Source organism: Molothrus ater, chromosome 2 (genome assembly GCF_012460135.2).
Source record: "Molothrus ater isolate BHLD 08-10-18 breed brown headed cowbird chromosome 2, BPBGC_Mater_1.1, whole genome shotgun sequence".
Lineage (NCBI taxonomy): Eukaryota > Metazoa > Chordata > Aves > Passeriformes > Icteridae > Molothrus > Molothrus ater.
Window position 1 is genome coordinate 103,297,156 of NC_050479.2, and position 26,474 is coordinate 103,323,629.

General features: G+C 34.0%; 1 protein-coding gene across 2 annotated transcripts in view; it reads right to left on the minus strand.

The window, feature by feature from the left end:
• NCAM2 (neural cell adhesion molecule 2) overlaps positions 1-26,474 on the minus strand; it is a 274,685-nt gene that overhangs the window by 99,408 nt on the left and 148,803 nt on the right. For both annotated transcript variants that reach the window (XM_036394284.2, XM_036395044.1), the window contains exons 6-8: positions 24,968-25,085; positions 19,719-19,879; positions 10,764-10,909 (exon numbers count right to left, since the gene is read on the minus strand). In XM_036394284.2, coding sequence (XP_036250177.1) covers positions 10,764-10,909; positions 19,719-19,879; positions 24,968-25,085 — 425 coding nt within the window. The remainder of the gene's footprint in view (positions 1-10,763; positions 10,910-19,718; positions 19,880-24,967; positions 25,086-26,474) is intronic.

The following is a 26,474-nucleotide window of genomic DNA, read 5'->3' on the forward strand; positions in this document are numbered from 1 at the left end:
TTCATTTAAAATCTAGACAAGTTGAAATACCTTTATTTGTTTTTATTTAAATGTTTAAAGCCTATTCACGAGCAAAGTGCCACCACTGTCCATAGTTAAAATGCTACAGGTCAGTTTTGCCTGTCAAGTTTACCAAATATATCTTCTGACACCTTGTGTACTTTAGTATTATTTTGGAGGTGCGCTGCATATATTAACCACAGCAAAGATGAAGAGGTAGTGGCTTAGAATTGAGACTGTGCTTTTCTTTTGCAAAACATGGAGCAATGTACTAAAAACCAGTCACTGTAAGAACATGTAACTTGAGTAAAATCTGCAGGTGTTTTAAGTTTCCAGTAAAGGATCTGTTTCAGGTGCAGTGGGGAGAATTGAAAAAATCATAGTTCTTCCTTCTTTGGATCAAACTGTCAAAATTTTCCAACTCATTAGTTTGTCTTGGTTACGTTTCCAGTACACATCACTGAATTTTCAAGGAGAAAACAAATATTGATTAACAGAATCATCTTTGGAATTTCACAAATAACAATTTTTTAGGAATTTTGTTGATTTCAGGTTGTGTTCGCATCCACATGAGAGGTAACTTGAGATCATATACTTCAGGCTGATGCTTCTTATATGTGAGATTTAAGCAGATCTTAATTGGCCATGAAAATGTTTCTTGAAGCAGCATGAAAGATAAGAGCTTCTGCAACCTGACATGCTGATACTAAATGATGATAAAATTCCAGAAGTCTATTAAATGTACGTGACCAGCAATTCCTAGTCTGAAAATCTACCTTTGATGATGAGAGAAAGGGCTGTTAGTCACAACAGCCATCATCGTGTAGAAGCTGGTGGAAGCTCCCTTCTGGATTATGGATGGTATATTCACAATATTCCCCATTCTCTTCAGGTAAATGTATTCTATCCATGCACCTGTTGGAGACAGCAGAAAATTCCAAAGTATTGCTATGTGCATATGCCTTAATGTCCAGTGAATCAGAATAATGCTAAAGCAGTGTCTTGGACTTCAGTGATTTTTATAGGAGACCTTGTGATATTTTAAAACTTCAGCTTGTTAATTATACATGTCAGCATGCTGCAAATTCCTGAATTTCTAGGAATATGGTTTTCCTCAAAGAAGAAATTATTGAAGCACCTATTGGTTGTAGATCTATAGTGTAGCACCAGGGAAGTCACAAGAAAACCTAATGTTGAAGAAAAAAATACTGTTGTTTTGATTTTCTGTTCAGCTGCAGACACACCAGTTACTTTTATAGGATTCAGATTGTAAATGGCAGCAGGTTCTATGCAGGTTGTTAGCTGCATGTACAGTCTCAGGAAAAAATGTGCTCTTGAATGCTTCGTACAACTTTTTGAAATTATGAAGTGATATTTCATTGATTCATGCTGGCATTTCTTTCAAAGTTTAGTCATTATGCAAAGAGATGACACATGAAATCCTGACACCAAACACTTACTAAGACATGAAATAGAAAACTGAACTTCTTTCCTTCATTGGTTTTTACTCAACAATGAATATGCTAGAAAAATATTTAAGAGAGGAAAATGATGAGCATCCATTCAAGATTACTTCTGCTAAAGATGCAAATCCTAGATGTAAATCACAAATCTTAATGATGCAAATCACAAGAAAGAAATGGTTGATGATTTTTAATGGCAAAAATATTAGCATTATAGCAAATAAACTTGTAGAGTAGAACAAGCATTAGTGTTGCCCATGATAAATGACAACAGTAACCAAAAATGAGCGTTTATAAATATAACAGAAATACTACAACTCCAATAATTGCAGATGTACTTTGTAATTAGAAATCCTGTTTTACTCATAAATACAGTATTTAATGGCTTTATTCCTAAGAATTTTGCTGATCTGAATCTGCTCCAACACTGACTGTTATGATGCCATTAAAACTGGTGACTCAAATGGATTCAGGCCAGCAAAATTCTCAGGAAGAAGACTTTAAGTGCCACGTTCTTATTCAATACAGACCTCACATAAAACAGCCACTAATAACAACAATTTTACTATACAACTGAATCTTAGTTTAGACAATGAAATATTACTGTAACTTGGGACTGAAGGTGGTTGTTCTGTAATTTTACTGACCAGCAAGTGAAAACACGGGGAAAACTTAAAAAGGAAAGAAACCAAAAAAAACCTGTGGCTGGGCACTCATGAAGACAAGTCATGTCAACTTACAGCATTACAAATGGACAAAAACAACTTGAAGCTGACCTAAGGCAGGATGAAGAATTGTCAATCCTTTTCTACTTTTTTTTCTCTTTTTCTTTTTTTTTCTCTTTAAAGAAAAACAAGCACTGTCAGCTGACAGCCTGCCTCTGGTGTTTGAGTGATTAAAATAAGGAAAAGAAAACTGGGAAAATTTTGTACAACAATTTTTGCCATAGTGTTATTTTCCCCCCTTTATTTACTTAGATAATTTGAATTAAAATGTTCAAGTCATTTTAACTGAACAAAGAATAAGTGCTTGGTTTATTTTGTTTAAACTGATATTACTTTGACTGATAACAAATTCTTAGATATATACAGGTTGTATACTCCTCCTGCCCACGAAACTTTGCTGTAATATATGACAACCTTTAAAATTACTACTACTTCTACAAGAATTTCAAGCAGAGCTTAATTCATGTGCATATACATTCATTTCATTTTCACAGAATTCATAGTCAAACTTTAACACAGTCTAGCTTTAGTTGCAGGATAACTGATGTAGTGAGGGTATGTAGAACAAGAAAGAAAAGAGAAAAAATTAAAAAGATAAACCAAAACCAAATCACGATTTGAGTTTCTGGGTTGTTCAGTAGCAGCTTGAGATCCCTCCCAGTTTACCATAAAGTTGATGTATATTTCACTAAAATGATTTTGGCTTGACAGCAGATAAGAAGTCTGTCTGGAAACTGGGCTGTGACAGAGAACTTCAGGGTAAGCAACAAGGCTCCCTTAGAGGGAAAGTCATGGAAGGCCAGAAAGAGACACAGCTTGAGTCACAAGGTGAAGGGAATTTTCAGCAGGACAGATCCTAACCTCACAGATTACAAAGTCTTTGCTCACAAACATTGATAATTCTGGAGGGCTGTTTTCCTCTGAAGAAACAGAAGGAAATTACTGCAGTAGCAAGCAAATGGAGAAAGTGAGGTAACCTGGACATAACTGAAAGGGCATTTGTTTTCAAATAATTTTATTTAATTGATGTCCTGAATACAGCTCTCAGTTTCTCTATTTACATGTATATTTTGACAAATGTGGATATAAATAAAAGCTTATGCTTATTTTCCAGCATAAATCTGTATTTATGCTGGAAAATACAGATTATTTTTCTGTAATAGCAAATATCCAGCTAAATTGGATATTTGCTATTACAGAAAAATGTCGTGCTACAAGAGTTTGAAATAAGTTAGGAAGCAGAGATTGCAACCCATATGTTATTTTCCTGGGGAGAAAAATAAAAACTTTAAGCCAGTCTATTTCTTCTTTTCAGTCAGCTTGTAGGATTCCTGACTCAGCTGCACATATTAGGAAACAGAATATATGATTAAATTATCAGAAGTTATGTATTAGTACATCATTGAAGAAACAGATCTGTAATAACACATTAACTGAAGAGACTACGTGGATAAATTAATGACAGCTGAAATATTAGTCACAGCTCTAGAATTCTCTGGTATGCAGGTAATTGGAAGGGAAGACTGGGATCTGGAGGAAAGTAATCACTTTCTGTGTGAGGAAGAAAAGGAGAAGGAGGGCTGAGTAAAAAAGTGTCAGAAACAGCCCTTTAACCAAGTTATATAACCCTGAGGAATTTATTGTTATGTATAGGCTACCTATAGGACATATTAAAGCATATTAGATTATCATCTTGCAGTAAAGATTTCTACATGCTATTAACTCATTGAATTTTGCCACAAATGTTACAACTTGATTTGCACAAGCAGGAATTTATAAAAAGGCAAAATATAATTTTATTACTAATAATTATTTCTGCAACACTTCAAAATTTTAACAACACAGGTTGAGCCCATGCATAGATGGTAGTTCTTTTGACCATGGATGAAAACTCAGATGCATTTCCCCGTTATGCAGTCCTAAGAAATATTGTTTGTTGAATTTAATAAGCTGTCAGTAAGGGATGGTGCAAAGAGTCTTTACTTTCCCAGTGAAGAGAAATAAGACTTCTGCATTACGGTTTAGATGAAATTTCCTAGCATCCCAACTAGCAATACATTCACTGATACATCATCATTGTCTTGTTAAAGTGTCATAATTTCACTGTCTTTGAAATCTAGGAACTGGTATTAGTAGGAAAAATACTTTTTGAATAGAAACACATGGAGAGATTGCACAGTGAGAATGTGACAGGAAAATATGTATTTTTTAATAAGCATATTAAGGATGTTAACAAATTATCAGGAGCTAATTATTACACAGAGCTTAGATAAAAAAAAAAAAAACAAACAAACAAGGGATTGAAAAATTGAATACAGGCATTTGCTTTCATCCTGGCTTTGCCAAAAGTTCTGAAGACTTAAATTCTCCTAATATGTACAGGTACTCAAACTGCATTTCAGGTCAAGAGAACTGCAGACATTTTAATAGCATAAAACACATTTTTGCCAGCGTTGCATTTCTGATTTTGCCACTGATTATGCTTGTTCTCAATGTAAGCAGAATGTAGAAAATGCAACACTTCTTAAGTGTCCTGAGAAGGTCCTGTAGTACATGAGGGAATAATGGCTCCAGCTGACTCCAGTCTCTAAAGCATGGATGTATTACCTAGTGAATCGTCAAGTGCATATTCTCTATTTCACCAGAAAAGCTACAGCTATTTGGAACTTCTTAAACCATTAGCAAATAACACAAGTGATACTTAGGCTGAAGCTCATGAAACAACAGTTTGTATTGTAGAAGAAATGAGTGAATATTCCAGTCCAATACAAATGCTGGTATCATAGAAAATAGTCCATGAAAATTTCCCTGATAATTTCATTCTTCGTTAGTGTAACAGACCTAGTATCATCACTGATAACTAAATGGCAAAAACTAGAATTGTAAATTGGGAAATAAATGCCATTTCCAAGCCTTTAGAGCTTTATTTCAGCCAGTACATGCAGCACTACAACCTACAGAAAGTACCCAAAAAATACCTATTTGGTACCTAGGTAGTACAGAAGCAAATGGATTAAATAGAAAACAGTTTTAAAATTTTAAGTATAATTAGGTGTAAAAAGAGCATCCATCCATTTACAGAACTGATAACAGATCTGGACTTAATTTAAGGTATCCCATTAAAGAACAGCTTAAATTAGTCATGTTCTTAAATTAATGCTTTTCCCTAGGTTTTTTAAGCTTTTAATACAGAAGAGTTAATAAATTTTACATTTTCTTACCCTTTTGTCTCCTTTAAATAATCAAAAACTTTGTCTCTGCTTACTTAATTCTTTCCCAGTAGAAAGTGACCATAAGATTTTACTGAAAGTGTTGACAACATGAAAGGAAAAATGTACAGAAATGAGAGAATTCTGAACTGGTGTAATACCAGTACAGACAGCCATCCACACAGCATGAATAACCTGTCTCTGTGTATGTATAGGCACTTGGGCTTACTCTGAATAATAGATAATTTACCTTCTATCCCAAAAGAAGAACAAATCTGAAGGGCCCTCTGGTCGTGTGGCTAATATTAGTACTGTGACAATGCAATCAATATCTCAAAATAATTACTAGCTTAATTTTTGGCTTGATTTACACATCACTGCAGATACTGTAACCTAAAGGACTGTGTGGAGCTCAGACAACTGATTGAGGTCCTTGAGAACTTGAAAATTTCCACATTGACTCACAATTTCCCTATTTCCTCAGTTCACATAGGAAAGCTGCTCTTTCTTTCTAATGGAATACCATCCTACTCCTGCAAAATCAATCTTCTTGCTCAAATACTGTCACCTCCCAAAACTGGAGACAGATGAAGGAACACTCAAAACTATTCAGATTTCCATGGAGCAGATGGCTCCTGAAATTCTACTATTCAGTGCTCATATATAGACCTTTATTTGCTTATGTCACAGGGTATAAGCTTCTATATATCTCACCAGCATTAATTATCTAACATATAACTGACTCTCTTGGTCCAGTTCATTTATTGACCTTCTTCCAGTCACAATATTCTTGCTCTCTAACTTCATAGTCTTAATATGCAAAGCCCACTAAATTCATTTGGGGCTCACATACAAAAGAGAAGGGAACTTTCATGCCTGATTGAATTGTTTCAGAGAGTTTCAATTGCATAATCATACACAATTGTGGCTGGCTACATAAATTGTCCTGGTTTGCAGGCCTGTGCCAATATTGCAACACTAAAAACATTCATATGATATTGTAAGTAGGAGCTTTTCCCTAGGTTATAACCTGTTTCACCACAATATGTAGGTGAAACAGGTTATAACAATTTTCTCCAATACAGCAAAGAGATTGGCCTTGTATATTTCCCAGCTATTCAAAGGAGAATTATTCACAAAGAGCAGGATTTGGATAGCTCAGGAGGAAAAAAAAAATAATTCCTGGAATCAATTAAAATACCCTAGATACATCTCTGTTTTCTGTGATTCATTTCAAATAAAGACCTGATCCTTGATGAGCAAGAATTCAATAGGGCTCACTTTTCAAAAAGAAGGACAACATATTTCACCGACATTGTAAGACTGCTTCTTTTTGTGCAGGGAAAACCAACATAAACAGGGAGTAAAAAAAATAATATTCTTTTTATTAACATTTGGAATAGCTGAAGTGAAGTTAATAAGCTTGGGAAAAAATAGACTTGACCTTTCAAAGAAAAAGATTACCTTTGTCTATTGCCTAATCGTGAAAACTATTAAAAACTCTACAAGCTCCACTCTACAAATATTTATGATTTGCATGCAAATACAAAGTGAATTCAAACTTGGAAAATAAATTAATTCTTAGTCTGAGTTCTGAAATATTTAGCAACAATGTCACAGGAAATTTTTCGGGGAGAGCCAGGTTATTGTTCCAATGGAAGAAAGCAGAATTCAAACTGTTTCTGCAGTGTTCATTAAAAAATTAAAAATCACAGGTTGGGTTTTCCTTGATGGTACAAGGAGAATAGTACAAGGTATTTAAGAGACATTCAGTGAATCTGTATGAAATAGAGTACATAGTACAGTAAAAAATAGAGTATAAAATCCTACTCTACTCAACATAAGTTGCAACTGGGACCTCTCTGTATTGGCTCCTTTCATTCATTTTATGTGTTTAGATCATAAATTCCTCAGGGCATGCAGCATATGCCTCTTTGGACACATGCTGCATACAGTGGAGCCACTGTCTCATATCGAGCTCCATCTGTTATTGTGATTTGTATTCCAAAACAGGGCTTGAAATGCTAATTACAAATAACATTGATCAGCATTCATATTTCTGCTAGAATTAGATGCTATGAAAATGGGGCACTAAACTCTGTCCTCACACTTCTGCAGTACACACAGGATTCAGTGACAATTTTGTATCAGCAATCAGGATGTGCTGTCCTTCAGGGATGTGTGTAGAGTCGTATGTGCATGCCCAAAATCCATTTCATAACTGATTATGCCAAATTGAATCCAATCACTGTCTTTCCTCCTGTTCTAAAAAAAGCAGCTCTTCTCCTGCCTCCTCTTTTTACTGGGAAAAGGGCCAGGCCTGCTGGATGCACAGTGGTCTGTGGGAATGTGCCATTTGAAATCCCAGCTGGAAGGGGCACGGCCAGGTTGGCACATCAGGACAGGCAGTGCTGGGGAGTTGGGGACTGGAAGGACACAGGCAGAGTACATGCACCAAGCAGAGAGCTTTAGCTTGACACTGAAACAGCAGATGAAGCTGTGGCCTTGGACCAAGCCTCCATTTTCATTTTTACACCTTTAATGGTGAGACAAACACCTTCCAGCACGCACTGCTGTTCGTTTATTCAGCCTTGCCCACCCCCCATGTATTTATGGGCTATACAGCCACAGAAGGAGTACAGAAGTCATCTAATGTGACCTCCTGGAAAACTTTTCATTTAAGTTTCAAGAGAAGCCAGAAAAAAGGGAAAGACCCCTTTACTTCAAATTCTTAATGAAAGAGAGACCACACACTGTGTGGTAGATTGTTCTAAGAGCTAAATGATAAAAGGACAGAGGAAAAGGCTTCTTTGCTTCTGGTTTGAACTGACTTGGCTTCAGCTTTCAAATACACACTTCTGAGGTACTGAAAATCCTTTATCAAAGCTGTATTTTCCAAAGAGATAATTATAGAGCTCATACTCATTAATATTATCCTCCTTAAGCCCAGCTGGGTTACTTCTTTGATCTATGACTTTGGTGCATATTTTCCATTCTTTTGGACACAATAAATTCAAAATTCAGGAAAGTCTGTGTCCCAGTTATAAGATCTATCATTGGATAGAAAATATTTTGAATCCATGCAGGCTCAGAATGATCTCACATTTAGCAGTCTTCCTAATCCACATGAGGTACGGTTACATTTTAGTAAAATAAGAACCATATGATTGAGGAGCTACATTCTAAAGTTAATAAAAGTAAAATAAAAAAATAAGAACAGCACTTCCTGTATCCTTTTAAGGATCATTGTGTTAAAATTATTGCTTGAACAGTTTTTCCATCCTCTGTGCAAAAAATCATCCCCTAAAGATATTCTTAATTCAACAGACATGATGAAGAAGGTGCAGTTGATATCAAGAAAAAACTGACACAAAAATTCAAAATATGAATCCCTTGAATAAAGAAAATAATTTTTATGTTTATGCATAATTTATGTTGTTGAATGATGGGATATTATTTTAAAAGTTATCACACAAAAGTAATATTTTCAATTTCAGACTATGTTCTATGTTGCTCTACCCCCATTTCTTCAATTCACCTTTTCCTTCTCTTATTGTGTGCAAAATACTGCTGTATTATTTAACAACTATTCAATAATTAAATCACTGCCAGTTTTGTTCCCTATTCACCTAATTTGGTAGGAAAGCCCAAGCCAGGCTTTGGGCAACCCAGACCAAGAGACCGTGGGGCAAATATAGCAGCATATTTATAGGTCAAGGACTATTCAGTATTTCAGAATATTTATTCAAGACCCAGCAAAAGCTCTCTCATGAGCAATAGACAGAGTTCTTTCTTTGGCAAGAACAAAGGAAATCACATAACTGTATTTATTCTAATTCTTTTTGTCTTCCACATAGAGTCTGTCAGCACACCAGTAGGAAGTGAATATAGATATTCATTTGGTTATCACTATTACTGACTTCAACCACATTTCAGAGAATATTCCAGCAACATGGCAGTTTAACCACCTGCAGCTGGAATTAAGAATATAAAACAGTCTTATACAAGCACCGGATAAATTTCAGGTTTCAACTGCACCAACATTTGGAGCTTTTTCTGCTATTTTCTCTCATTTTCAATATCCTTTATGGAAAGTTATTTTGAGAACATTTCAAACATAAGTGAGTGGCTAACATTTGTAACCTTTGAACAAAGCATAGTTTTTGCAAGTCAGAAAGATGACCTTTAACTTGAAATATTTAAAGAAGAGAGAAACTGCTTTGTCTTAATGCAAAACTATTAGAAAAAATAATACATAAATACTGCTATATTGCTCCAAAGTGGAAATCACAGAACAGGAAAATGGTAGACAGAGCCTCACATAAACTGCCTCAATTCCAGGAAAGGTCAAGTCAGAGACTAGACCAGACCAGACCTTCTCCTTTAGAACACAAAAAATGAAGTACATAATTCCTTAACATACAGCAATTCCCTACGAATAAGAGATTTACTAAGTATCTAATTCCATTGGTGGCATGATTGCTATCTAGGTTTTCACCTGTGTGTGTTTTTTAAGCAACAGCTATGAATATGCAAGAAGAAAGTATTTTACTACAAAATTACCTAGCGTAAAAATTATGAATTAGTTACCCAGAAAGATGGTATCTCTTACTTCAACCACTACAGAGAAATTCTGTAGTCTATATAAGGAAATGAAGAGAAAATACTTGCTCAAATACCTAAATAATTATTTAAAAGGTAAAAAGAAGAAGAAGAACTCTGTAGAAACACAGCTTGCTATAAGCATGGTCAGGAATTGCATTGCACCATTCCCTTTTCATTTCACCATTCTACCTAAGCACAGCTCCTTTTCCCACACTGACTGACTTTCTCCATTTTCATACTGCAATCTTTCTCCACTCAACTTACTTTTGTAATAAAATATTAAAATAGGGAGATCAAATGGGAAAATAGGCTCAGTTTGTCTTCAGTGACAGGAAAAAAATTGGAAGAAAAAAGGTGAAGTGGGAAATAAAGAACTACGAAGTATTCTGTTTTTTTAAATTTAAAGTATCTTTAAGCTCCACTGTATTTTGAGGATTACTGGAAGAATCCAAATATTCTGAAGAAGTGCTATGTGTAGCCATAATAATCAAGATGAAATTGAAACCACTAGTAGGGATTATATATGACAATTTAAGCTACAAAGATGAATTGCCTTTCAGCATTTGATTGCTTTTTTCTTTTTTTTTTAATTTAAAATTTAGAATCTCCATGTCTCTCTTACTGCCTTAGAAAATAGCAATTCCTTCTAATTCCAGAGGAATCTAGAATTAATCTGTCTCTAAATTAATTTTCTGCTTACAAGGAGAAGATTAGGCAGACAATGCATATTGAGATATTTCATATATTAGAGGTAGATTTACCTTGTCGCCTTCCGAGAAAGTCATTCCATCAATGGCCCTTTTCCAAGTAATCTCTGGAACAGGTTCTCCTTCTGCTTCACAGATGAGGGTTGCTTTCCCATTCTCAAATGTGGTTTCATTTTTAAGTTGTATTATTTGAGGCTGCACTGTTAAAAATACAAATTGCATTACTGATCCTGCACAAATAATGTAATATCAAAATCTATATTTAAAAACACCTTTATTTGTCCAACTTTTTTTTTTTTTGGATTAACTAAAGTTTAATGTTATTATCTATAAAAGCAATTAACTTTTCTGACCTCAAGTTGCACAGCAACCATTTTTGTATGAGCTGGACATCGTACTTCCTTGGTGGGGTAGAGTGGGATCAGTCCTGGATGGTCTGGTTTGGTGGCTGTGTTTATGTGCTTTCTTCCCCTTAGGGACAAGCTGCCCAGGAGCCTGTGGAGCCTCCCTTCCTGGAGGTAACCAAAACCCAGCTAGATTTGTCCCAAGATATCTGCTCTTTCTGACTCTGGACTAGATGGTCTCCAGAGGTGCTTTCCTATCTCAGGCATTCTTTGATTCCATAATGCATTTGTTTGTCTTCAAATGCACATTATTCAGAAAAAAAAATAGGAATTATTACCATTCTTTGACTTTGATCTTTAGCAATGTTTCACTGGCCTACATGAATTACAGAATTTAACAAAATACCCCAGCATAAAACACATTTCGCTGGTACTAACACTATGGAGAAATGAAGAGTCCTCTGTTACAAAGGTGCTCATCCTTACTTACCAAGTAAACTGGTGGTAAGATACATTTTAAAAAGTCCAGATATTTTTTGCATCATTCAAATCATTCCACTTCATAGCCTCAATTACATATCAGCTGCATCTTTCAAACTATACTGTACCTTATCAGGTTATTTATACATAGAATACAATTTCTGGTAACATGTGAATACTTTTACACAGAGGATTTATCTGTACAAGAAGTCTGTATTAGTACTGGGATAGAATATTACTCTCTTGCATGACATTCAAGCATCTTCATTAATTTTTTTTTCCTATGTATTACCTCATATATAATGATTAATAAGCTTCTCTGAACCTATTCCCCTTGTATATCGAAAAAGACACTCATCCCCCTGAAAAACCCAACATGTAATCCTGTAATAAGAATATGATTCAATATATTTACACCCAAAAGCAGTGAATAAAATTTACATGAGAATCAAAAATTGGGCAGCTCTTAAGATTAACTTCATCAGCTTTAAGTACATTTGTTGAAAGCAATGTATTTTCTAAGCAGTTTCTCTGAGCTGCACTTTTGAGGAAGCACTACTGTGGTGTATTCCTTATGAAACAGAAAATAAAGAGATGTAATCTGTCTTCTAAAGGGGTTACTAAAGTGTATGCTATGGAGAACAGCAATATTGCCTTATGTTCATGGATCAAAATGGGAAAGATGCTCATTCAGGTTGGAATGGGCACCAGGAGAGCTTCTTGACCAATCCCCTCATCAACACAGCATCAACAGACCCTGCTCAGGTCAGACTGCACAGGGATTTGTCAGGCACTATTTTGAAAAATGTCATGAACAGAGAGTAGACAACCTCTCCTCAGCCTATTGCAGTCCTGGCTCAGCCTCAGCCTGGCTGTCCTGGGGAGGGGTGTTTTCCTTATGTCCAGTCTCCTGCTTCATTCTATGACTCCTCAGTTATAAGTATTGTCTCACAGACGTTACATTCAGCATCATCAAGAAGAATAAGTAAAGCAGGTTCAAACTTGCTATCTGTAGGCACATCACCCACTTTTTATCCATTCCCTCCACACAATTCTTGGTCTCACTTCTCAATCCTTTTCTCCATATTCTTTCTGTTGCTTCTGTAGTGTCTCTTCACCCTTTACTATTATGAATAAACAATTGTGTGTTTACTGCATAGAGATGAGAAACAAGTAGAATTTTACCTAAGAAAGCACTGAACTAATAATCCTGCTTCATTAATACATAATCTATGGTGAATGAGATCATGTGATGAAAGAAAACACCTTAAGTGATCAGGAATTCTTGAAATGTCAACTGGATGCAGATTTATTGGATGCAGTAGAAGGTAGCAAGCAAATAATTACATCAGGATATTAATTTGGCCAAGAAAATATAAAACTCCTCTGTGGTACAAAAATGGATGTCAGTGGAAAGACCTAAAACACCACCAGAATTAGACACAAAAGATAATTATGTTAAATTCCAAAATAACTTTAATTATTACTCTCACTTTCAGGATCATTCAAATGCCCATGAAATATTTCACCTTGGCACTCAAGTGCTCTATTTCTATAGCCATATCACCTGGCTACAAAATAAACTGTTCTATCCTTTCATTACTCTATCATCCTTCCTGGAAAAAAGGATGAGCTATAACAGACATAAGGCTTTTTTCTTTTTTTTTTTTTTGAGGGGTCATACATAGCATTTCATGCCAAAAATTCTCAAAAGTTATAATTATTTCCATCAAAATGAGTTCCCCATCTGGACAACATGACAAACAATGTCATTTGCTCAAGATGATGCATGTTCCAAAACACAAAAATAATTCTTAACCTTAGACTTATTCTGAATTCCTTCAAGACCTTTTTCAAATGGATCACTACAAGACAAAAAGTTTTAGCTTGACATTTTAGACAAGAGTACCTGACATTTAAAGGAATAAGCACTGATTAATCATCAAATACATCTAGCTGACAGTTATTACTTGGAAGAAGAGAGCTCATATGGGGGATATTATTTAATTAATTCATTTTTGTAGGTCACAAGTCATAACTTACTATTGACTAGAAGTTTTTACACTGTTTGAATACTTTTCAATGACATTTTGGACATTGGAAAATATTAAAATACATTTGTGTACATGTAAATAAAACTAGTTGAAAATGCCAAAACTAGATTGACAGAAATACCGGAACAGTCATTTCCCTCACCCTCCTGCCTCCAATTTTTTAACTGTTCTTTTTAAATTGATAAGGTCATTCTCAAACTGAGTTGGTATTTGCTTTTTGTATTCCAGAAAATATGAAGCAAATAAAAATACAGAGACTTGGAATGCAAATTCAGGAAGCATTCAGGGTTTTGCTGCTTTCTTCAGACAGAAATTTTGAAATGTAGATGTGATGTAGTTGAAACATTTGCAAGCTAAATGATCTGGCTCAAATGAAAGAATGCTTGAATATAGAAAGGAGCTAAACTTAATTAAAATTATTTAAGGTAAGGAACTATTATTACTAGACATGCATTGTTAAATATCAACGAAGTGATGATGCCAAATAAAGAAACAATATTTACTGATTGGAAAGTTTGTTTTCTGAGCCAAGAAGGTTGGTTTTAAGTTTTCTAACACTTCCACAGCAACAAAGTTTCTCTCAGACTTCTTTCTCGGACTATTCTGGATTTGTCTCATTGCTGTATACCTACAGCCTCTCCATTAAGCCTATGATGAACATGGATGGCAGTCTGAGGCTTTTGCTTACAACCAGTTTCTTGGAAAAGGTACACAATTTACTGAATTCACAGACTTCTACCCATACCTTTAACAAAGAGTTTCATCAAACCTTGAAAGCAACACATATATAAAGCTTGACATAGTCCTATTTATGCTTCACCAAAAGAATTTTTTGAAACAGTTTGATATTGATACAAACTTGCTTGTACTGGTGAGAAGCCTGGTGTATGTCTGTATGGCTGCCTGATGAATCACTTGATTAATACACCCCAGGAGGAATCATCCCTTCCTGCTGTTCTCCTGCCCAGACACATTTGAATCAGGTGGCAAAACTGCACCCCCATCCTCCTGGAAAGTCCTGATACAGTTTGAGCCTAGTAAACAAGCAAGAGCCCAGCATGGAAATACCTAAGAAAGAGGTTTCAGAAATTTGATCCCTTATATGATAAAGATTCACACACATGCCAGTGTGAAATGGTGACCTGACTTGTCACACCATGAACTCTCTCTTTGGATGGTATTATTGAACTATGTTAAAATGCTATTACTGCTTCACACTCAGAAGGGTTTAAAACTTTTCTTCTGGGAAAACTGCCATCACTGTCTTAACAGATTGGATATTTTTATTTTAAAAAGGAGAAGTATTCCAAAAAAGTGAGGAAGTAATAAGGAGGAAAAAGGAATGCAGAAAATGAACTTCTAATGATGCCTCAGGTTTCAGCTTTTATAATTTTCAGATTCTGTGCCACTTTAGTGTGTAATTCTGAGCTTCCTATTAGGGGATGGTGAGCTCTCTTCACAGAGTAGGTAGACAAAAGAATTCCTTCTCTAGCTGGGGACCAAGGACAAATGATCCAAATTTCAGTCCCAAGAGCATAAACAACATGGACTGAAGAGAGAAAAACAAGAAGGATGGGACTTCAGGAGTTAAAGCTATAACTGGACAATTAACTCCAATATGCTAATGGGCCAGAACTTGTAAAAGAGAGACCTTGTGACCAGTGGTCCATTTTGTGACCATTTTGGGTCCATCTTGAGTGTAGCTCTGACTGGGCTCTTGTACCGCCCAAGGTGAATCCATCAAGGCCTTTTAATAAATCCCTACTTTATTCTTTAACTGCTGCCTAGTCTCTGTTCCAGGTCAGCCTTCACAAGGCATTGCTAACATTACACCTGTAAGTGTTGAGCTGGACTTTGTGAAGCTGCAGTTGGTGAACTTTATGGTACCTGGGAGGAGCAGGCACACATAGCTCCATACACAGATCCATGGCATTCTCCTTCTAGAGGTATCAGTGAATTTAAATTAAAAGCTTCCATGTATGTGTTGAAAAGCATCTCATGACAAACAAAACAAATGACAAAAAGCATATTAAATACATATATGAATAATATATAATTAATAATATATATAATAATAGAAAAGATATATTAAAATATATAATGATATCTATTAAAATAATATGTATAAATATGTATAATATATAACATATAAATTTACTTGCTAAGCCCAAAAGAAAAATATTTAGGCATGCTCCAGGTACTATATAAAGGAATGCAGCGTTAAGACTGAAAATAAGGGGAAAATTTAGACAACTTGTCACCCCAGTCTCAGAAGCACAAGACAGCCTTTTTGGTTCCAAGATGAATGGATTTTGAAGGACTAAATTAACATAAAAGTTTTAAATTTTAGCATTTGAAATAAACACAAGAGGGATAAGATAGGAGAGGTCCATTGTATTTCCTCTTCTCTGTCAGATGATAAAAATATATATAAATAACAGCATATAGTTTCTCAATAATCAGTAAAAATTACATTTTGAATGTAAAAAACTGAAAGAAACTTTTCCACTAAACAACATTCATATTATAAAGGCATCTAGAAAATAAAAGTAGTATGTGTTTAAACAATGCATTAAGTACAAAGTGTCTTTTGTAATGCTTTTTGAGGTATCTCCTCGTTTGATTTTCGTGAAGTCATTTGTCAGAACCCACTGAAATGCCAATGAAATACTTTTACAACAAAATATTACTCAGACTGCCTTCTCACTGATTATGGAGGTAAAACACCTATATCATAGAGAACTTCAAATTAAGTTCTGCTAGAACTCCCTTAAAATTTTTATTATTATTGATTCTGATTAAAGAAAGAATATTTTTTCTTTCCAGGAAAGCAAATTATTAAACATATAGATGTAGCTTTCTGTGACCTAAGTACAGTAACAAGAATACTTGTTGAAAACCCCCACACTAAGTATCGTCAAATTGTATAACCACATATTTGAGTGTAAAGAAGTAGAAATAAGCAAACAAAATGAAAACCCTAGTAATATAAACACGATTCATATTAAGCACAAATATGTCTTTAATTAAAGCTAATTTTCTTTCATTTAGTCTGATTATATTTTTTGTTTTAACATAAATGAAGACTACTGCCATCTCCTTGGAGAGGAATGATGAAGCAAGGAATGTTTACTTTGGAGAAAGTAACGAGATGTAGGAAGCTTCAATATATTGAATTTATTGACGGTTCTTAAATCAACTGTTTGTTATTATGTTATTTTTGGAAATATTTTTGTGTTTTCCATAGATGTAAAAATGTGGTATTTCATAATATAAAATGATAATTTAGATGTATTCAAACACACAAATTTATAAAAATGGATAGTTACTACTGAAGAAAAAAATAAAGAAAAAAATAAAGTGGAACAGTATGAATGAAAGTGATAGCTATGAAACAGAGATAAATACAGAGAATATTTTTAAGGAATTAAAGGATGAATACCTATGGTTTCAAGCTGTTCAGTAGTAAACATAAATGAATTTGAATTAAAAACCTCAGCACAAGTTCTAAGCATTAATAGATAAGATCTTTTAGGTAGTAAATGCTAATGATACAAAAAAAAAAAAGCTATGTCAGATAAGAGGAGGACAGACAGAGATGATCAAATCATAACAACAAAGACTGAGAAAACCAGGGTTTTTTCTCTCTTTTTAGAACAAAGCACTGATACAGATGAACTGGGGAAGGCAGGGTATGTGCCTATAGGTTTCTACACATATATCAGAGCTGCAGAAAAACTGTCAGAGTAAGCATTTTATATCAGAATAAAAAGGGGGTTTAGCATTGATACTGAAAGAAAATCAAAGTTAAACTAAAGAATCTAGGTCATGCATGGAAACTAAATAGGTAGTTATTACATGACACTGAAATGAGCATGTCTATACAAAAGTCCTGTGCTCTAGAAAGTTTAAGTAGTGAATTCTATAATGTTACTATCATTTTTATTGCATTATGGTTATATTACTGTTATTATGAGTTTTAACACTGCCAGAGCCATGTTGTAGAAACAGTAGTTGTTGCCCTAAGGAGTTTGCATTGTAAATTAAAATTAAAGATAGCAGACATGTGAGACAAATAAGCTAATGAGGTGAGAGAGAAAAATGCAATTTAATAGGTCAATTTAACATAAACAAGTTGTTTGGGTACTATTTAGCTATAATAACCAGCCATCTGCCTCGTCATTTTCAGACTGACACTTTTTTAACACATTTAATGGAAAAAAGATAAGTAGTTGTTGGCTGTATGTATGACTGTATATAATCTGTGTGAAAGAGATAAAAGTGAAGTTTATTGTAGGAGACATTAAAGTCTGTTACAAATTAGCTATAACCTCTTGGGGCAGAAATGTGGGAGACACTCTAGAGAATTCTAGAGGAATTCTGTGGAAACTTAAACATAAGAAAGTATTTTCCATGTAAGAAAGAAAATACCTAAGAAATTTAGGAGTTTAGGATGTCATGGAAACATTAAGGATGTATAGGTTCATAATGGATTTAACCAACTCATTGCATCCATTAAAACAGTAGGATTTTGGAGTCCCCAGACTTCCCATGGAGCCCCCAGAAAAATGGTTGCTAAAGGATGAAAAATATAAGCAGGAAATCCTCTCTCTTAGTTTGGAGTCTCCTTTTTCCTATCCCTTTCATTAAATCAAGGAATTAAATCAAGCTCAGGAACACTTAAAATTACTTGTATAACACACACAGTTATTTCTGACTGAAATTTCCCTAAATTAATATCAAAATTAGAAAGCAATTTCTATTCCTTCCTTTTTTTTTTTTTAAGTTTGGAAATAGAGTTGAATGAAATATTTCAGTTTTCCAAACCAAGATGCTGTATTTCTTGAGGCTGGGATAAAATTTAAGATTTTATTTAATCTTTCCCTTGAAAGGAAATTGAGAATAACTCTCAAGTACCTCAAAACCACAGCCCAATGGAATCCACCCGGAGTGCAGAGCTGGAGACAACCCAGCATAAAGAGTTTCTCAAAGAGGAGACAGTGGGATGTGTGGGAACTCAGCCATGTTCACCTGACACCATGGCCTCAGCCTCAGGCTCCCAGGCCCCAAATGCCAGCATTATACAGCCCAACAACCACCTTCTTCAATGTCAATTATCAGATTCCTCTCTCCCGTTAGAACTCTTCACTTTTGTAAATTATTATTAGCTTTAGCTCGGAATAGTGTTAAATCCTAAATATTTGATTTCTTTTAAACTGGGAAATAATTTCATCTGTCTTAAGTATGGCATTTAACTCTTCAAATAGAAATTATCTTTCCCTATAATACAAGCTATATTTAATGTAAATATATATAATATATTTACATTAAATATAGCTTGTATTATAGAAAAGATAATTTCTCTCTATATAATTTTATATATATATATATATATTTAAACCCCAACACATTCATTTTTGTAGGTTTTTCATAAGTAAGTTACAGCCTTTTTGTTTTGCACAGTGATTCTGAGGGATGTTTTCTACATTCTTACGAATACCCACTCTCACTAGGTTATATCTCAAGGAAACCTCAAATAAATTATCAGTTCTATTTAAAGGAGGGAATCATTAGCACAGTTGGGGTGGTGGAACATAGAAAGAGAAATAAGGGTTTTGAGGTTATTACTTTTATCCTTTGAAGCTCAGCACATACAACATTGTTGTGACTGTATCTGCAATAGTACACCTAAAAAATAGATGTCAAGAAAGATAAATTGAAAAAAAAAATTAGGAAGATCTCTGCATGGCATTGCCTTACTAAAAACCCTCACTGCTTACAAGTGAAGATAACCTGCTTTTCCCCCTTTCAGAACTTCCCCCTTTCTCCTCTTGGTTTTCTTGCAAGCAGTCAACTTCTAAATTAAAACCAGGGTGAATTAACTATTAACACTCCATTGTATCCTGCATGTGAATAGCAGAAAAGCAAATGCTGAAGATAACCTTTTCAAAATGAAGTTCAGGTGTAAAGGTTTAAACAGCCAACAGGGACAAAAGAAATTGTAAAATCATACAGAAAGCACTTTGCTGCATCAGTAGGCACCTTGCAGAAATGAAAATTGTGATTGAAAACCTATTTCCTTACTGTTTACATTTTAAAAGGAAAGATGGACCATATTATGCAGTACTTACCAAAAACTTGAAGGACTGTCTGTTTTTTGTCATTTCCTGCTTTGTTTTTAGCATTACAGATATAAGGACCCGCATCGATATTTTTTATATCTCTTATTGTTAGTTGTGTATTGCTTCCTCTCAGGACATATTTTTCATTTTCTTCAATAAGTTTACCATTCCTAAAAAAAAAAAAAAAAAGTATAAATCTGCCACTAAGTTCCTTTAACAACGTGCTATAGAAGTATCAATAGGCTGAAAATAATATTTGAGGGAAGAGATTACTATTACACCAGCTTCAAAAATAACAATTTAATCAACAATTTAATCACAATTAATTAATAATTTAATCACAATTAAATTAATAATTTAATTAATAATGTAATTGTCAGGTTTATATATATATATATATATATATACACACACATACACATAAAAATATTATAATACCTTTATCCTTAAATGTTTAATATTGTCCAAATGTTAGAAAAATGGTTGTGAATAGGATTCTTATGTATGGCTTACATTCAAGGGAGGGCATAAGGAAATTGCTTATATATTGTATGCGAGAAACTATTAAAAACATATTTTTCAAGTGTAACTGCCACAGTTCACAGTAGTAACAATATAGCAACTTATAAAAAAATTAAATTACATTCACGTAGAACCTATTGGCACATCAAGAACCCATCCAAATTATTTCCTCTCAGTTGTTGTTGGCTAGCCACAACCTAGCAAGCAGGCATGTCTCCAGATGTTAGAATGAGCTGTGACCAGATGGTGCAGAAATAATAAAATCTGCAAGCAATTCTGAGGGCTGATTGAGGCTTGACCTGTTCATTTGGCCACCTTGGCCTACACACAGATGCTTTTTCAAGAGGACATTACTCAAACATTCTATTCTATTCAATATTCCCAGTTTAGGACATTAATTTTTTTTCAATATTTGAAGAAAAATTATTTCAATTTCATTCTCATATAACAGCAACTATATATTTTTCATATTTTCCTAAATAATATTTTCTCTAAAAATGAGAATACTGATTTTCTTCTTGGGAGAATCATAACTGTTAGCATGACTACCCTGATTTCTATATAGTTTGCACTTAGTACCAACATTTTTTTGTAAATAATTATAATCCACTTAGTTACCAACATCAAGACATTATTATGAAACTTGTTCATTTCCTTTCCAAAGAAAATCACAGAAACTGTTTTACAGAACAGGAAAGGCCTTATTTTCCATATTAGATAGTCTCACAGAAAATCAAACCTAACCAGAACCAGAACAACAGAAAAAGCCACCCAAACCCACTACACAACAACAAACAAAGAAACGAACAACAATGAAATATCCCAAACAACTAAAAACCCCCTAGTGATATTTTTAGGAGACAAAAGCATGTATAAAGGTTAGAAGTAATTCCAGGTAGTTGTTTTCACCATCATTGATATCTATAGCAGTTTCTCAGCAGAAATGAGATTATGAGCATTTCCCTGGACCCTCTAGAGAGCAGAGAGATTCATATTGATGTTGATATTGGGTAATAGGAAAACATGAATAGTATACTTAAAGTGGATTATTTCTTTTATAAGATAATCCTAAATCCTGTCAGCAAAGACCAGGAAATTGATCCAGCTAGACTTTAGCAGTGTAAATTATCTCCACAGCTATAAACAATGTTTTCAGTAGGACTATTCACACAAGTAAAGATTTCCAGTTCATGACCTGTAGTTACATTAGGATCATTATCTTTCACTCCTGGATAATTTAATTCCATTAGTGTATTGCCTCTCTTAAGTTTATGCTTTACATTGATGTAATATCAGCTTCAACAGAGATCCCAGTTCAATGCAGAATTAATTAGATTCTTTTAGTCCATGAAATATCAACCAAATATATACATATATGAAATAGAACAGCAACTAAACTTTGATGACCTTTCTTCTTGACAAGGTATTTCAAAGTGACTATTTTTTATAAGTGCACTAAAGGATTTTTGGAGAAAAATTGACATGTTAATTCAGATGCATCCATTTTAAATCGATCAAATCTAAATATCATCAGCACCTGGAAATAATAATCATCAACATAAATAGTTCAACTGCACCACATTAGCTAGTGTCTTAAAGAGCTAAAAGCTTGAGACTATTCTCTTGTCCACCATCTTGCTTACAGTCAACACACTGAGATATGAGGCCCTTCAATAGTAGTGTCATCTGATTTTAAGAATACAGATATTTTTCATGGCCTATCTGAAGCTGATCTGTTAAAATCAGTTAATTGGAAACCAAAAAGGAAACAAGGTCAGTAAAAATTGGGATAATTTAGTTTTTAGTTGACTAAAATAGTAGTCGACTGTAAGACTAGCTTTGAATAGATCCAGATTCTGCAGGTCTTAATAAAGAAACTTCATTTGACTGAATGACTGAATATTGGTGTGAGAGCCCATTTTAAAAGGCAACAAGGGCAGAAGAACATGGAAATGTGTAAACACAAGTCCTCAGTCTTCATGAACCACCTTAACAAGTATGGATATACCTTTTACACCATGAAGACAAAATCCTGCAGCAGAATGGAGTAAAAAATCATTTACCACCCTTTTTGTCCGTACTTTTCCACAGCTCCCCAGGAGACTGAATATACTTCAGAATGCTTTCCAATGAGACATCAGGAAAAGCTATAATTATGATTTTCTGTCAGAATATCTAACACCATGTCTCTGAGGCCATTAGCTATACCTAGCTAATCAGAGAATTCAGAAAAGAGGCTTCCATCAAATCGCTTTATTACACCTCCCCATTTTAAAAATGTTTAACCTGAGACAAATTAAAAAAATTGACTGAACTCACAGAGATAAAAGGTGAGGTTGGGTTTAAAACTGAACACAATTCCCTTGATTTGCTGTGACCAATAATTATAATCCTTACAAAAGCACTAGTAAAACTTTATCAAATTCAAGACATAATTCCACTTGTTTATTAAAACTGAAACACAGTAAAACTGAGCTTAGTACCAACTTACTTTCAACATCAAAAAGAATATTAACAGAACCAGATAGGGAATATTTTGCTATTCTGAAAAATATATTCAATTAGCTTTTCAGTGGATGACAAGCATATTATGATTAGATAAATTAGTTTAGATAAACTTCTCTAACACTCACTGAAAATGCTTTCTATATCTTTCTCAAAATCAAGAAAAAATATGTTGACCAGGTTTTCCTATGCTCAGGCTTATTACTAAAAAACCCCTGTCTGAACTATTGTAGAAAACCAAGGTCTTTATCTTGACATACCTTTTAGATAAGACCAAGGACAGGAGAAGAGATCAGCTGATTATGAAACCATGGACCAGAAAATTTTAGGACAGAGATTTCAGAAATTTGATGCAGAAATTTAGGACTGGAAGACCATTTAGTATTGTTTGCTTTCTCTAAAAATAGAAGGAATTCTCTTTCCCCATTTTTTCCCTGCTTGTGTATCACTAATAATATCTTTTCCCAGGGATAAATGTTTTTTTGATGGATCATTTTACAAAATCTCAGTGTCAGCAAATAAAAAAAAAAAAAAAAGAACATTTTTTACTGACAAGAATTTACACCTTAATCAGATGAAATTAAAAGACAATCAAAAGGGAAAAAATAAAACATCAAAAGGGAAGGGAGGTACTTTAGCCAATATTCCTCATTATGAGATAGTTTCTGAAAGAGAAATAGAACAGAAGTTTGCACATGTATGATTCAATATCCAGTCCACAAACCTTAAAAGCTTCTGGAAAATCATTACGAAAGATATGTAATGAACGGTTTAAAAATTTAGCTCCTCAAGGGCTGTCTAACCAAAGAGAAATCCTTCAGTGGGCTCTGATCAGTGTACACAGAAATAAGTGTCTCTCTAAGACACTTCGCCTGTGTGCATACTATAGTATTTATAAAACGTGGAAAAATCCACACTGTTAATGGAGATATCCACAAATGGTGGAAATTGATGTAATCTTCCTTAATATATACCATGATGCTTGTTGTCATACACCAAAGCCATTTAGGACAGCAGATTTCAGGCAACTAGTATGAATTTTGGTCAGATAGGAGAGACATTTAAAAAAGTACTTCAAAGACATCAAATAAAAATAATAGGATCTGAATTTAATATCAGTTCTTTGATTTGGGCTATACATATTTTGGGTTTATTTTTCCTCCTCTTTACTAAATTTTGTATTCTAAGCCACATTAAGGAATTAACTTTGCTTTCTATTTATTTACATCTCCTGAGATTCAAATTACATGAGAGAAAAATTCAACTTCACAACTGACCTATGGCATAACAAGATTAAGATATCAAAGGAGAGAAACTTAATCTAACATTGTTCAAATGTTCCAAAGGAGGTGAAGAATTGATGAAAATCACTTCTATGCCCATTTTGAAAATGGAATGACCTTTTAATCCACTTGAAATAATATAAGTAGATGCAAATTATTCTGGTCTAAAATAGAAATGTGCACTGGTTTGAGGTATTGAGATACTTTACATTCTAGGAATGATGCATATCTTTGTTGAAATTGAAAGAATACAGAGTAAATAGATATTTAAATTTTTACAAATGTTATAGGGTAAGTGTTCCCGAATGACATAGCTATACTATGCTCATGTCATTGATATAATGAAAAAAACACACATGAGATTTAAAAGCAATTCCACTTTCAAAGTATTTTATATTGATAAAATTATATCAAGTTACATTGAAACTTATTCAATGACACATTCCTGGATCCTACAAGTGTCTAAATTTGTACCTTTTTCTGAATCTCATTGAAATAGAGAGTTAAGGTTAAAATCTATTTTTACAAATGTGGAAAGTGCTACCTTTTTTTATTAGTATTGCTGACCTTTACTGGATACTTATTGATTACATAAATGCATATCTCTGCATTTATGTGCAGAAGTCGTTGTTAGATTGTTCTTTTACTGTTTTTGAGATATGGACTTATTCCTTTTCCCCTCACATCTGAAGAAATAATGACAATATGGTGTTTTTGTTACTTTATACATTTACCTCACTTGCTGGCAACCTGAGTGCAATTGAATTTGTGTGAGTCTGTTCACACATTAATGCTTAATCCAGCCTTAGCAGTGAGAATAGAAACGGACAGAAAATTATCTTAAAATTCAGCGGAGAAATTAAGCTGGCACAGCTTAATGGACTGTGCTAGAAGATTGGGACACATTAAAACGATGTGCTGTGATGTGGAGAGCTCGGCTGAACTCACCTGTACCAAGTGATCTCAGGGGGAGGTGATCCAGTGGCTCTGCAGAACAGAGTTATTGACTCTCCTCGATCTGCCGTGGCATTGAAGGATTTCTGCAGTAGAATGATTGTAGGGGGGACTGAAAAATAAAACATTTCCAATGAATGAAAAATAAAATATTTTAGGTGTTCCTGGAGAAATTTAAAACACAGGATCCTTTGCTAACTTGGGAATTTAGGCTTACAATTAGGGATCAAGTTACCATGTGAATTATTGTTTGTAGTATTTGTTCACTTTTGTTAAATTCAAGATTTTTAATATTATCAGGAAATTTATAACCTTTTTTTTTTAAATAGAATAGATTTTTGGAAGTCTTTTTCAGGAGTTCTTTAATTTTCTTACAGAAAACTCTAAGATGACTGAAATTACACCTAACACATATAAGACAATAAAAACATAAGACACAAAACTATGTCCCGATGTTAGAAAATGTTTCAAAAAGAGGGATCAGTACACAGGAGTCTCGATTGTGCATATTCAATCCTTTTATTGAGCCCCAGCATACTTCCCAGGCAGGAATATCACCAGCTTCCAAAGGGCAAATGCAATGCAATGGGTGCACCAATGCAATGTGCAACCAATGGATGCAATCCATTTGTATTTCCAAGAATTTAATTTTGTTCTAATAGTTAAAAAGGTTTTCTTTTCTTGATGGGATTAAATAATTATTAAAAGATAACATTTAAAACATTAATATTAATCAAATAATAACATTTTTAACTGTTATAAAATCGTAAGAGTTCACAAAGAACCTCTACCCAACCGAAAAAATAGCAATAATATTTGACACAGAATAACTCATGGGATGATATTTAACATATCTGTTTACATATCTTCTTCTATTAATTAACATGCAAATATGAAATGTTCAAGGCCAAATCAGGTGGAGGTCTGAGGAACTGGGTACAGCAGATGTCCCTGCCCATGGCAGGTGTTTGAAACTAGATGGTCTTTAAATTCCCTCCAATCCAAACTATTCTGTGATTCTACGAAACATACAAATAAAAACAATCCAAACAGGTTGGATGGAAGTTGATATGTGGAGAAGAATGAATGCCACAGAAAGTGAGAGGAAAGGGAAAAGGTTAGAGCTTCACAAAATAGAGGTCAGCTAGCAAGAACATCCTGGGAGATGACAGAGTGACTCAGTTATCCTTTTTATCTTTACTCTTTACTAGTGAAAAGATGAAACAGGCAACCCCAACAAATTTGTTTTTAGTGTTCCATTGCATTCCAACAGATTTTTCTCACCCACTCTTGAAAACCAACTGTTGTGGCTCTCTACCAAATATTTCAGAAGCCTTTTCACTTCTGAATCTTAAATATATCAAATTAATACAAAATCATGTACCAGAATTATCAATGATAAGTAACTGTGTGTTTTTATGTACTTTTCACATTTTTAATGGTGTGTTTCATAGTGTTTCACAGATCACTTCTTTCCTATCTGAAATTGCATGGGCCATTA